The 12293-nt window shown below is 35.4% G+C and overlaps 1 protein-coding gene across 4 annotated transcripts; it reads left to right on the top strand.

Moving 5' to 3' along the window:
• Window positions 1-288: 288 nt before the first annotated feature.
• LOC121425006 lies at window positions 289-8956 on the top strand. Of its 4 annotated transcripts, XM_041620928.1 has the most exons (5): window positions 289-341; window positions 441-660; window positions 3220-3627; window positions 4954-4998; window positions 5929-8956. In XM_041620928.1, the coding sequence occupies exons 2-5, from the start codon at window positions 511-513 to the stop codon at window positions 5962-5964; spliced, it is 639 nt and encodes a 212-aa protein (XP_041476862.1). In that variant the 5' UTR covers window positions 289-341; window positions 441-510; the 3' UTR covers window positions 5965-8956. The 4 variants fall into 4 exon arrangements, with proteins under 4 accessions (XP_041476862.1, XP_041476864.1, XP_041476861.1 ...); XM_041620930.1 differs by having other exon boundaries at window positions 293-660; window positions 3313-3627; XM_041620927.1 differs by having other exon boundaries at window positions 293-660.
• The last annotated feature ends 3337 nt before the right edge of the window (window positions 8957-12293 follow it).

The following is a 12293-nucleotide window of genomic DNA, read 5'->3' as shown; positions in this document are numbered from 1 at the left end:
TAGAAATGTATATTAATACGATTGCATATTTCAATAATTCTGATTTCAATTCAGCGAGTATTCAGTCTAGCTATTTCAAGTCTTCAAATCATACAATAAAATGATTTCATTTAAACATATTTGAAAAAAGTGCATGAAAAGTAACAGAGTGGAGGGTAAACAGGTAAAAGAAATAATAGAAAGTGTGAAATAATTTTGCTAATATATCCTGGATCCCTAATTAGACCGGGTAATATATACCGTCATATATTTTCCGTCTAATTTCAACATCGACAACACCATATCGGTAAACTAACGTGCCCGCCGCTTGTCTCAGATTCAAATTTTTGAGCTTCTTAAGAGTAATTATCATCTAACTTAATTACTTGTGACTCCCATGATTTGTAATTTTTAATGATTTAGGCTAACTTCCAGTGTTTTTCTCGACGCTTTTTTGTCAGGGACTCAGCCCAGTCATGCAATCTTGAACTGGCTAGGGGGCGCTAGGATTTGTCTCTCGAGTCTCGGGTTATGGCCTTGCACGCACACCAACTTCCCCGGGGAAAGCGGCGGGGAGATTTTCAGGAGACCGCTGACAATGGTGCTGCTTTGGGACTGGGATACGAAAACGGCAGCTGCACTTCAAGTGGAAAAGACACTCCCATAATCATTACTGAAGCTGTAAGTTCAATAATGTGTAGTAGACAGTAAAGACGTATTGCAAGAAATCTGGACAGAACTTGTTTGTTAATGTTTGCAACAGGGCCGGGTTGGCAATGCAATTTCGCATCAATTCGTTGATTGACTTTGTTTGAAACTTTGAGTTTGGAAATTGGATTTAAATTAAAAATGGTGCTTTAAGTTTTGCGTTTGCTTTAATTCTTATGGACTGAAGTCTGGGGGGGGGGGGGCAGTCAAATATATAGCTGTACACATGTGACAAAAAAAAACGTTTAAACGGGATGTTTTTCAGTTACTTATTTATAGACGCAGCCCGCAACTTACCACAAGTGCACTTGTTAATATACAAATAATGCATGCAGTCGAGTGCGTAAGTGGAAATGCAGAGCATGTGAGGTTTCTGTATAGGTAGGTGCCGCACTGTGCACGAGCCGCTGGTGGACCAGTGTGCACCATCTGAAGAAACCGAGCTTTCTCTGCATTTACTTTTACGCCCGACAGAGCAAGTGCATTATTTGTTTCATAAAATAGCAACACACAGAAACAAATTCTTAAAAAGTTACAGTACAGTTTTGTTGAACTTCTCCTGGGACTTCTACCACACTGGTTTGCTTGAGCATGCAATGTCAATTTTTATTGCGCACCTTTTGCACTGCCTTGCAGTGCACAAAAAATTGAATGTCATGTGACGCGTAAAGGCCAATCGCGATGCTTGAATAATACACCTATTTTTTTTAAACTCATACTATACGCCTAGGGTAGATCTACAGACTAGTATAAGACTAAAACACCAGTTGTAAATAAGGGTAAAGACTGATCAATTTCAATCGCGGGGGCAAATGTATTTAGGCCTTACTACATGTACTTAGTTAGGCCCTAGGCTAGGGTAAGTTTTTTTTTTAAGACTACATGTAGCCAAACCTATTTTAGTGTTTAGGAACATTAGGGTTATTAGGAGTTATATTTTGGAGACAACTTGTTTAAGGGCCAAAATTTGTTATGAAGCCTTAGAAAAACTTATTTAGCCTAAGCCTACATGTAGGTGGTTATTTTGCACACAGTTACAGAGAAAAACTTGTTTAGGGGGGTGTTTGGAAATAATTTGGTGAACCCATTAATGAAACTTGAGTACGGTATAGACTATCACTATAGTTTATAATGTTTATCATTTACCAAAGCTAAAGACTGGCTTTAAATCAAAAGTTACAGTCATAATCTGAAAAAAAGAATAAACTGATCATTTTCATACTATTGGTTCGCTCTTGTTATCCTTCGAAAAGTATTTATGATGATACGATCAGTTGCCTAGGTCTTGAAGTGCATGTACGTGTATACTATTCTAACTTTGCTAGAGTCAATATGTCAAGTTATGAACTGAGGCATTAATGTAGTTGGCAAAATGATGTTGCAAGTGACAGCACTCATGACAACATGACACGGTTCACTTTCTTCAAAATAAAATGGGTTTTGTTTAGGTAAAAATAAGGTTTGAATGGAGTAAATAAATCAACATGTCTGACTGTATGAGACTAAAAAGGAAAATATAAAAGGCTGCGTGTGAAAAATCTAATTTTTTTTTTGTCAGGTAAAGCAAAAAATGCAAATGTGAATTGATTTATTTTAATTATAAACATACCTTGCATGAAAAGTAATCAAGGACAAGCAAAATACATGTATGAAACTTTTACAAACATGTCAAGTGGGTAAAGTAGCATAACAAATAATGAAACATAATGATTGAAAAATATGTGAAGTCAATACTTAGGCAATGGGAAAAAATACTATTTACAGAAATAATGCCAAAATTTTGAACATAAGCTTCAAGAATATATATTGAAAAATATGGAAACATTTCAAAGTTAAGGAGTCAAGACATTATTGGTTTTTATGACATACCTTACAGTTTAAAATGAGCCTTTTTGTATGGACTTTCCAATTCAACCCCATTCTTTTTTAGGTACAAAGAATGTATTATTAAGTTTTTCTAATTTCATTTGTGATGGATTTATTAGCTATAATAATCTATATTTTAAATTCCTTTAGATATGACCTGAAACTTAAAAATGATGCCAGCCCCCTTACAAAAAAATAACTTAGTGCCATCCGATCAACTGCATCAGCGTGCAATCTAATGACCCCCCCAAAAAAAAAAAAAATTACTAAAATGGTAATATGTCAGGGTGTCTTGTTGTAAACGCATTTTCTCTCAATGCCGACGATCGCAGGAGGTGTGCAAAAAAAATCATGAATAGATAGGACATGACTGGAGGTGTCTTTCCGAGGACCGTTCTTTGTATTCCACAAATTGGCTTTGTGAAACAGTTGAGTGATATCACGTTTTTACATAGAGTGGTTTTACCCAAGACCTTTCCATGCAACGGGCCCCAGAAGTACCGGTGTATATAACTTTAGAGCAGAGGTATATGGTCTCAAGGTATAACTTGTTAGATGGAGAGTTATTGGCAGGCTATAAAGTTGGGGCAGCAAAAGGAATTATCAAATGGAAAATAATGAAATAAGTATTAATTTTGTTGAATAATTTCTTATATTTTCATTCAGAAACGACGGTGCTTTGAACCTACACCTTTTGCTGAATGGAGCATACCAGGGAATATTTCTAATGGATTTCATCATCATCATCCTCTACCTCAGGGACAGATAGGTCTTTCTGAAACCCATATGGATCTAGAATCCAGTGAACAGTCTCATGCTGCAATCGCATTGAACGGACAAACCAACGGCTTTCAACACAATCATCAAGACGGCAACTTCCACCATCAGGACAGAGGGCAGCATATAGATATGAACGGAGGGGGCGACCCCGCTACACCCGTGTTGTGCAATGGTTACTATGGTTACATAGCAAATTACAAGCATGAAAATGGCGATGTTGAGGAGGATTCGATGGATACAGGGCTTACTATGCAGGCAGAGTTTGCTATTAATGGACCTTCTTCATGCATGGATGTGAGTTCTAGGGATGGGTGAACGTGGGGAAGGATGAAGGCTTTAACCAATGTTTTACATGAAATTCTTTTGAGAACAATTGGACAAATAGGTCTCTATTCTGAGGTCTGGACTGCCAGGTTAAACTTAAAGGACAAGTCCACCCCAACAAAAAATTGATTTGAATAAAAAGAGAAAATTCCAACAAGAATAACTCTGAAAATTTCATCAAAATTGGATGTAACATAAGAAAGTTACTAGTATGACATTTTAAAGTTTCGCTTAATTTCACTTAACAGTCATATGCTCATCCTGGTTGGTATGCAAATGAGGAGACTGATGACGTCATCCACTCACTATTTCTTTTGTATTTTATTATATGAAATATTCTTTAAAAAATTTCATTATCATGTGAAACGGTGAATGATTTCTCCCTTAACATTGTTTAATACTATATGGTTCCCTATGTTCAAATCTATAAAAAATGGAATATTGTATAAATTCAAACAATAAAAAACAAAAGAAATAGTGATGGACATCATCAACTGACTCATTTGCATGTCACTGAGTTGTGCATATCACTGTTTTGTGAAAAATAAGTGGAACTTTAAAATGCCATAACTTTCTATTTTACATACAATTTTGATGTAATTTTCAGTGTTATACTTGTTTGATTTTCCCTATTTATTCAAATCAACATTTTGCTGGGGTGGACTTGACCTTTAATAGGCCATGGCCTAACTCTGATAAAATTATAGGAGCATGAAAATATATAAAAAAAAATTAACATTGGATGTACATGTATCTTACGATGACCATGTTATTTCTTCATGCAGTAATGGGGAGGAAGAAAACACATTCAGTCATCATTCTCAGATGTATTTTAATGGTCAGGTTGACAGGGTAAATCAAGCCTATACTGTTAGAGATTTGTGTTACAGTTGACTTTCTATAGTTAAACCATAACTTTAGACAAGAGTTTAGAGTAAAAGAGTTCAGAATGTGGGCCATACGGTAGTAATTCTTTTTCGGAGTTTAAATTCCCGGCCTGATGCTTCTCGTATAATTACTACATTCTGGTTATCTGATAATAACGATTCATTAATGTTAAAGGTATGTGCATGCATTATTTATGCATATTTTGCTCTAAGATTGCTTTAAAAATTGATATAATATTGCAATCTTAATGGTTTCGTACCAGAAAAAGGATATCACCAGTTGTATGGTGTAGTTTTGCATCATATTTTCTCTGTATTGGTGTCATACTCTAACCTTCACACTATATCACAGAAATACTCGTGAAATTGTTAATTCAGTATTGAAATTGTATTCATGTTTTCTTTACAGAACAAGGAGAGGAGGGTGTGTTTAAGATGCGAGGCAGGAGAACCAGTAAGTATCCAATCAGAAAGAAATTGAAACATGTATGTTGTATGAATGATTCAACAAACACATAGCCATGTAAAGTTATATCGTGTGATGCAAGTACATGTATGCAACATATACAAGCAAATATAAATTACATATTAAAATATATTTCACTAACATGTTGGAGCAATCACACAAGAAGAGTCTTTGTTTACAATGAAAATAGATCTAGACTAGTGATATTTTATTATTTTGATATACCGGTAGATAAATGGAGAATTTTATGTCGGTGAAACAATTATGGAGTATTATGAAATGTCCAAAGAGGCAATAGCCAGTGACTCAAGTGAATACTATTTTGTTTTATATATTTTAGATAAGATGGTGATGGTGATTTTTTCCTGATTTGGAACAAGTATATTTTGTAGGTCATGACTCATCTGTGTTTTAATTTGATATTTTATTACATTTTAAGTGTTTTCTATTTGTTGATTCCTCCATCCAATGTTATACTGTTAGTTCTTGTTTTTTTCAAGGATTTCTGTTGGAGATTGGTGTTCTGTGTTATGTTTATCACATACTGTATTTTAATGAAACTGCTTTGAAGTATGTTGTTGGTTTTCTTTATGTGAATTAGTGAATTTAATTTGATTAAATTTTGTTTACAGTTTTAGTAATCATCCACTCTCATTTTTGTTTTCTTTCATGATCCATCATTTTCCTCATCTCTCCTTTCATTCTGTTCACTTCTACCCTTTCTCTTTCCAGTCTGCCTTCTCGATTCCCCCTACTCATCCCCAATTCAATTCATTCTATAAAAGCCCTTCTACACCTGCCTTGATCACTCTTGCAACAATTCTAGTTTGCACCATTAACAAGACCGTCATTTTCTTTAAAGAGAAATATTGAAGTATGAAGTATTAAATTACCGTTTTCTTGTCTCTTCTTTTACAGGGCCATATTACACACATTATGCAACTACAAGTATGACGACTCCATCCTATATCGTACATGGCGGATGATAGTTCGGTTTCTTTTCGCAGCATCAAGAACACTAGGTAAAACTGAGATATCATTTCCAATGGTGAGAAATATTGCACTTTAATGCCAATCTTACAAGCAGACCTGGCCATTAAGATGGGTTCGATAATTCTAGCCCATGGATCTGCTATGCTTCAATAGTGGTGCTCCCAGCCGTCAAGATATATCGTCTCACAGGGACCTGCTTGATTGCCCAGGGCATGGAAAGTAGCCATTTCTAATGGATGCTTGTGCTTTCTGCACACTAATGGCAACTACATGTAGACCATGATAGTTCTAAACAAAGAAACAAAACCAAAGAACTCTGTTGAATTTTGACATTTGTCAAAAATATGTAGTGATGATTTCTAATTAGGTATTTAAATTCATATATTAAAGCTGTGTGAAAGTAACAAGATTGTGTTTCAATCCCAAACAACATAATGAATGATCCCTTTAAATCTGCAAGTCCAGTGCCCTGTCATGCTTCATTTACTCCTGGAACATTCTGTCAGGGATACACCTTTAATAGCTCTATTGCGATGGCACTCTCACTGGCTTAATCATCTCAAAATGCCATTTTTCTTTTCAGCCAGGAAGTATGAAATACTGAGGGTGCCGTGAATAGGTACATGTACTTGGTTATGAAAAAAACTAGAAGAGTCCTGTCACAAATGCCACCAGTGAAGACAAAGTCTTGGGGAGAATTCAGGAAACAGTAGTGAGTTTCACTGACAGTTTTGCTCTTAGCCAGTCAGTTGTAAAGATTTCAGTAGCTTATAACAAATACGTGTGGCACCTCCATTTATTCACATCTTCAATGTGATAGGCCATTCTCTATATAATGAATGTTTGTAATGGAAAGAAATGCAGGGATATACTTCTTGAATATTTTCAGGTATTGCCCTTGCGTTTCTCAATCAAGCATATTCTACCTTTTTTCTGTGCCTCCCTGTACATCTGAAGTACTTCTTTTGCATTGGCAAGTTTTGCCAAGTATTTCCTGCTAATAATTCCTTGGAAATCGGCAACCCTGATTTTCAGACCAGAACATGCAAAGTATGCATTTTGTACATCTTCTAAGTAACATGATGCCAAATCAAACACATTTCTGTGGTCTGGGGGGATTTGAATTGAGAATCAAATTTTTTGTGCTACAACATTGATAATTGTTGTTTGTTGCCAATCTTGATGTTGTTGTTGGTCCATATCTTCGTGCTGGTGATACTGAGGTTGTTGGAGCTGTTGGGGTCGTTGCTGGTGGTGGTCATCGTCATCTTGTTCTGATTGAATCAATATCAACTGCAAATTAAAGTGATAATATTCTAGCACACTCTTTACATGTATATTTGTGCTTTGATAATGGATGTAGCTTGTTATCGTTTGAAGCTGCAAACCAAGACCACTCTCAAGTCTTCCATTTTTAACTGACTCCTCCCTTTCTCTCAAATTGTAAGCATTACCAGAATGCTTTTTTTGCCCAATCTTTCCGATATGAAAGATAAATACATTTTCTTGCCCAATCAAACAATTATACATTCCAAATGCATCCTAAAGTCTGTTATTATGTGGCCATTTAGAATGCACCAAGATAAAGGTTATTCTTAAATTAAAATAGTTATTTTTGTTCAACATTACTAATGTACCATACATACCTTTATTATTTCATATTCTTAGTCTTTGCCCAGGTTTTTCATTTGCTGATAATGGATGTACTGATCCATAATACATATTGTGTTATAAAAAAATCCAATATTTAACTGGATGAACTATTTGTAACTAATCAGTGGTGAGTCTAGCTTTTTTGCTAAGGGGGGGGAGGTTTGATAAGTTGGTTTGACCCAACAACGATGAGGTGTGTAGTAATGCATCCTTCGTATTAACCCCCCCCCCCCACCTGCCCGTACATGTAGACCGGCCACTGTTCTGCTTGTGTGACATTCATAATCAGGGAAGGGTCTTGGAGTTTGACGCCACACTCCTTTTTACGATTATATTTAGGGAGCCAGGGGTGTGGTCGTCTCATCCGCCACTGATTAGGGTTACAATCAGATCTGGCACTGCTAGTTAGGCTCGACTGTTCTGTGATAAAAAAAAAATCATCATCCAAAATGTGTGCTCTCCATGTATGATGTATGTATGTATGGGACTGTGCCTGCAGTAAGGTATGATACCTAGTCTGCACACCCAGACTCCAATTTGACGCTTTAACCAATTATACCATGTCTAGGGTGAAGACTATATTCCAAACTCCCAGGCCCGTATTCTGAAGTCGGGTTTAACTTAGACCTTGGCCTAACTCTGTGCTGAAATTATGGAAAGCCAAAAATGTCAAAAATTTGTTTACATTGCATGTCCCTTATGTTTACTGTAATCTTCCCTAATTATTTAATGGTGAAGGCAATAATTATATTGGTATTTACTAGACAGTTGGTAATGATCTGAGAGTCAAATGAGCTGATACATTGAAATTATACTGTCAGGGAATTATGCCACTATTGGCTATCCATAGTTAAACCACAACTTTAAACCGGAGTTTAAATTAAACCTGACTTCAGAATATGGGCACCAGTCTGTGCCATATAAGTAGAGGCAGTCACAGAGCATCGTGAATTGCCTTCACCATCAATGAATCAGGAAAGAGCACAGTAAACATAAGAAACATACAACTTAATACAAAAAATTGACACTTTTGGCTTGCCATAATTTTAGCACAGAGTTAGACTAGTGGTCTAAGTTTAACCTGACTTCAGAATATGGGCCAATGTGTTTAGCCCATATGGTACTAGACTATCTGTGAAGTAAATCAACTGCTTGTATACCAAGTGAATATCAACCTGTTTTCATCTATGCAATCTGAAAAAGTGCTAGAAAAATGTGATACCTGAAAATGCTTGAAATATATCAGGGGAAAATGTACATGTCTTGGGGGCAATTTGGCCCCCAAGATGCTCATAAGAGCCCTTGAGATTGTAAAAAGGGCCTGTAAAAATTCCAATCAATTGCCATGTTAAAGCTTATCCAATGGGCCCCTAGGAAGCCCAGCTAAAGCTGGGGTAGTAATAATAGCATGGCCCGCTGGGAGAACAGTTTTCAGAACTGAAGTGGCTTCCCTGGGTAAATATACCTATATATTAGTATTATTATGATGCGGATTAGGCAGTAAAGTAAGCTGTGAAAAGTGGCCCCCAAAATAAAAAATTTGCCTGGAATATATATATTTTTTCGTGGAATGAAGATCAGAATGAGACAGTTAAACTGTTTATGAAATATGCAACATAATGTATTGAAGAATGGTGCTTGATATTAGGCTGAATCCATACCCAGACACTCATTGATTACAGTGTAGTTCAGGCATGGAGCAATAGCTCTATGGTTCAGGCAATACTTGTAGTCTTGGATAAGGTGATTTTTCAGGCCCTAGGCTATAGCTAATTTCAAACATCTTTTGCCCCCCCACCCCCATTTCATAAAGCATTGGTATCATCACTGTAAATGTTGACAAGTGTTTTCTGCAATTGGAATGATTAACCTACATGTACAATATATGTAGTTTATAGCTTATTGATTTTTTTAATTCATTCATGGACTGCACCCCCCCCCTATTGTTTTTTGCATGCTTTTTTTTGGGGGGGGGGGGTTAAAATATCTCGTTCACATTTTTTGTGACCTTTCTCTTTTTACATAAATATTACCATGTTTTTGAAAATGTGTACAAAATTAAGAACAGTTTGCATGCTATTTTGTATTTTTTAGAAATATTTTTACTTCTTGTAAATAGTGTTTACCTCATTTGTTTCTTTCATATTTTACTTTCAAGTAGATAGTGTGTGAATTTCTGCAACAGGGAAATTGATCTGACGAGAAGTTTTAAAGACATTCCTATAACCTGGGTCCCTTATCACAAAGGTTAGCGATTAATCCTATGCTTGATTTTCATGAGTAATTGTACATTGTAGTCAATGCAATCAATTGTTGAAAAATGTTCTACGATGATTGCATGGCTTTGTGTTAGGGCCCCAAGATTGCAATTATGAATCATAAAGTTGAGTTGATTTCAAAATCAAACATGTTTCATTCAGAGTTTGAAGTAAAATTATTTTTTTTTTGTAATTATCTGTGTAAATGCTTGGATTTTTTTTTGTATGAGCATTAATAGTTGATCATGGGCAACAGTGAGAGTGGGTTGGAGGGGGAGGGGGCGAGAGGATGAGGGTTGAGGAAGAGAGAGAGCAAGAGAGGAGTGACAGCATGGGGAAAGAAAGGTAGAATGCAAAGATGAAGAGAGAGGGAAAGAGAGAAAGAGAGAGTGGAGGGTAATGAATAACACAAATTTGTGACAGGGACATCTTTGGAGAGGGGGGGGGTCTTTAAAACTTAAAATTATGCATTTATAAATGGAGGCTTTGCATGAAACCTCACAAGGGGAAATCTTTTATCATCAGGTGAAAAATTAGGATATGTCATCCCCATCACTGACTTTATGAAAGAAAATGACAAGAAAAATTAACCAAACAAGTATTTTACAAATCAATAAAATCTTTAATATAAAACACATGCTGATAATATAGTAAATTTCTCTTACAGTAATTTTGAGGCGGCACCCTCTTGGACTTGGAATATAAATCATTTATATTCAAAGTCCCCTCAAGAGTTTACAGTTATTAAAAGGTCCCCAAATGAAAATTGGGTTTCTACACAGACATGTATGAAAAGCTGATAAATGAATACTCAAATTCAAAAGACAAATAGCATTGACCATGTGCCACTCTTTTCCTTGAATATTATTTCATTTTACATATGGTGTCATGTATCTAATTGCATTTACTTTTAGCAATTCTTACTAAAGCAAACATGTGGAACAGAGTGGGTATGGTCTACATATGAATACCCGTTAGTTTAAATATTTCTGAATTTTCGAGAATAAGGCATTATAATATAACAGACAGGAAGGACTACACCGCTAGTTGATAAACGATGTAATTATAATCTATACATATAAAGCAAATTACTACCTTTTATTGATCATCCAAAAAATACTGCATACAAATTTTTTACATTCTTCACTTATTACAGAATAAATTGCAAATGATAAATTCATCATGTCATTACAATAGCAGAAATTATGAATAATTGCAATAATTTTTACACAATAGATGGTCTACAAGAAATTAAAAACACATATTACTATACTTAAAAAATAAGAAGTACCGGTATTAAAGGTATTGTTTAACTTTTTGAGCAGCAGATTTAAAAAATTCTCAAACCAAGATGAAACATGTGTACAAGTGCATGTATTAGAACTAATAAACCCTAAGAACAACCATTATTGAGAATGAAAAGCCAAAACTACAAGGCAAACCCTGATTTTGTAAATAGGTGTCTTATAGATGCCTAAATAGTCCACATAAGTGTACTATTTAGGTGGGATGAAATTGTGTTTCCGGTCACTTTATACTTCAATTTTGAAGCATTAAATAATTATTTTCGAACACAATTTTTTCTGGGCTTCATTTTTGTAACATATCACAGAGACACAGACACAGGTGACAAGTTTGACCTTCAAGCTCAGATTTTTAAAAAGTCAAACCAATGTTAACCAATCACTTTAAGGAAAGATGCAATTTACAGAAGAAATACAGAGATAAAGTGAACAAAGGAAAGAAAGAGAACCAGAAAAAAGATGGGAGAGAGGAGAAGCCACAGAAAGAGAAACAAAATGAAAGCCAAAGGTATAGGAAGATAAAGACAAAGTAAGAAGACAAATGTGAGTAGAGAGCATTTTCATGTTTAAACCACTGGATGAAGTGAACTGGGCCCCCATCTTACAAAGAGTTGCGATTGATCGGATCAATCGCAACTATGGAAAGCCAGCAAAGTCAACATAGAAAAATGCATATTTTTATGTCCAAAAACTTTTCTAGATATGAATGTATATTCATAAATTCATTGATTTCTTGACAAAATAGTGTGTTCTCCTTTGTTAGCAAAGGACATTTTTCAATTTCCTGTATAAAACATTATGACACTGATGAATTTCCATAGAGTTACGATTGATTGGATCAATCGTATAGCTCTTTGTAAGATGGGGCCCAGGAGTTTTTCTTCAGAAAACAGGAATTAAATCAGTCACTTGTGACACAAGCACAAATCAAAACTCGTGCAGGTAGAAGTGATGACAAGTCATGGTCAACACAATCAAGAAATTTAGTGAGATTTAACAGGTCATCTACTGGTGTCAGTGTGGAGTGCACCCTCTATAAAAAGAAACTAACATGAATTCAGTAGAAAATAGATAT

Source organism: Lytechinus variegatus, chromosome 12, assembly GCF_018143015.1.
Source record: "Lytechinus variegatus isolate NC3 chromosome 12, Lvar_3.0, whole genome shotgun sequence".
NCBI lineage: Eukaryota > Metazoa > Echinodermata > Echinoidea > Temnopleuroida > Toxopneustidae > Lytechinus > Lytechinus variegatus.
The sequence above is the reverse complement of the archived record's forward strand: the minus strand, read 5'-3'. Positions and strand labels throughout refer to the sequence as shown.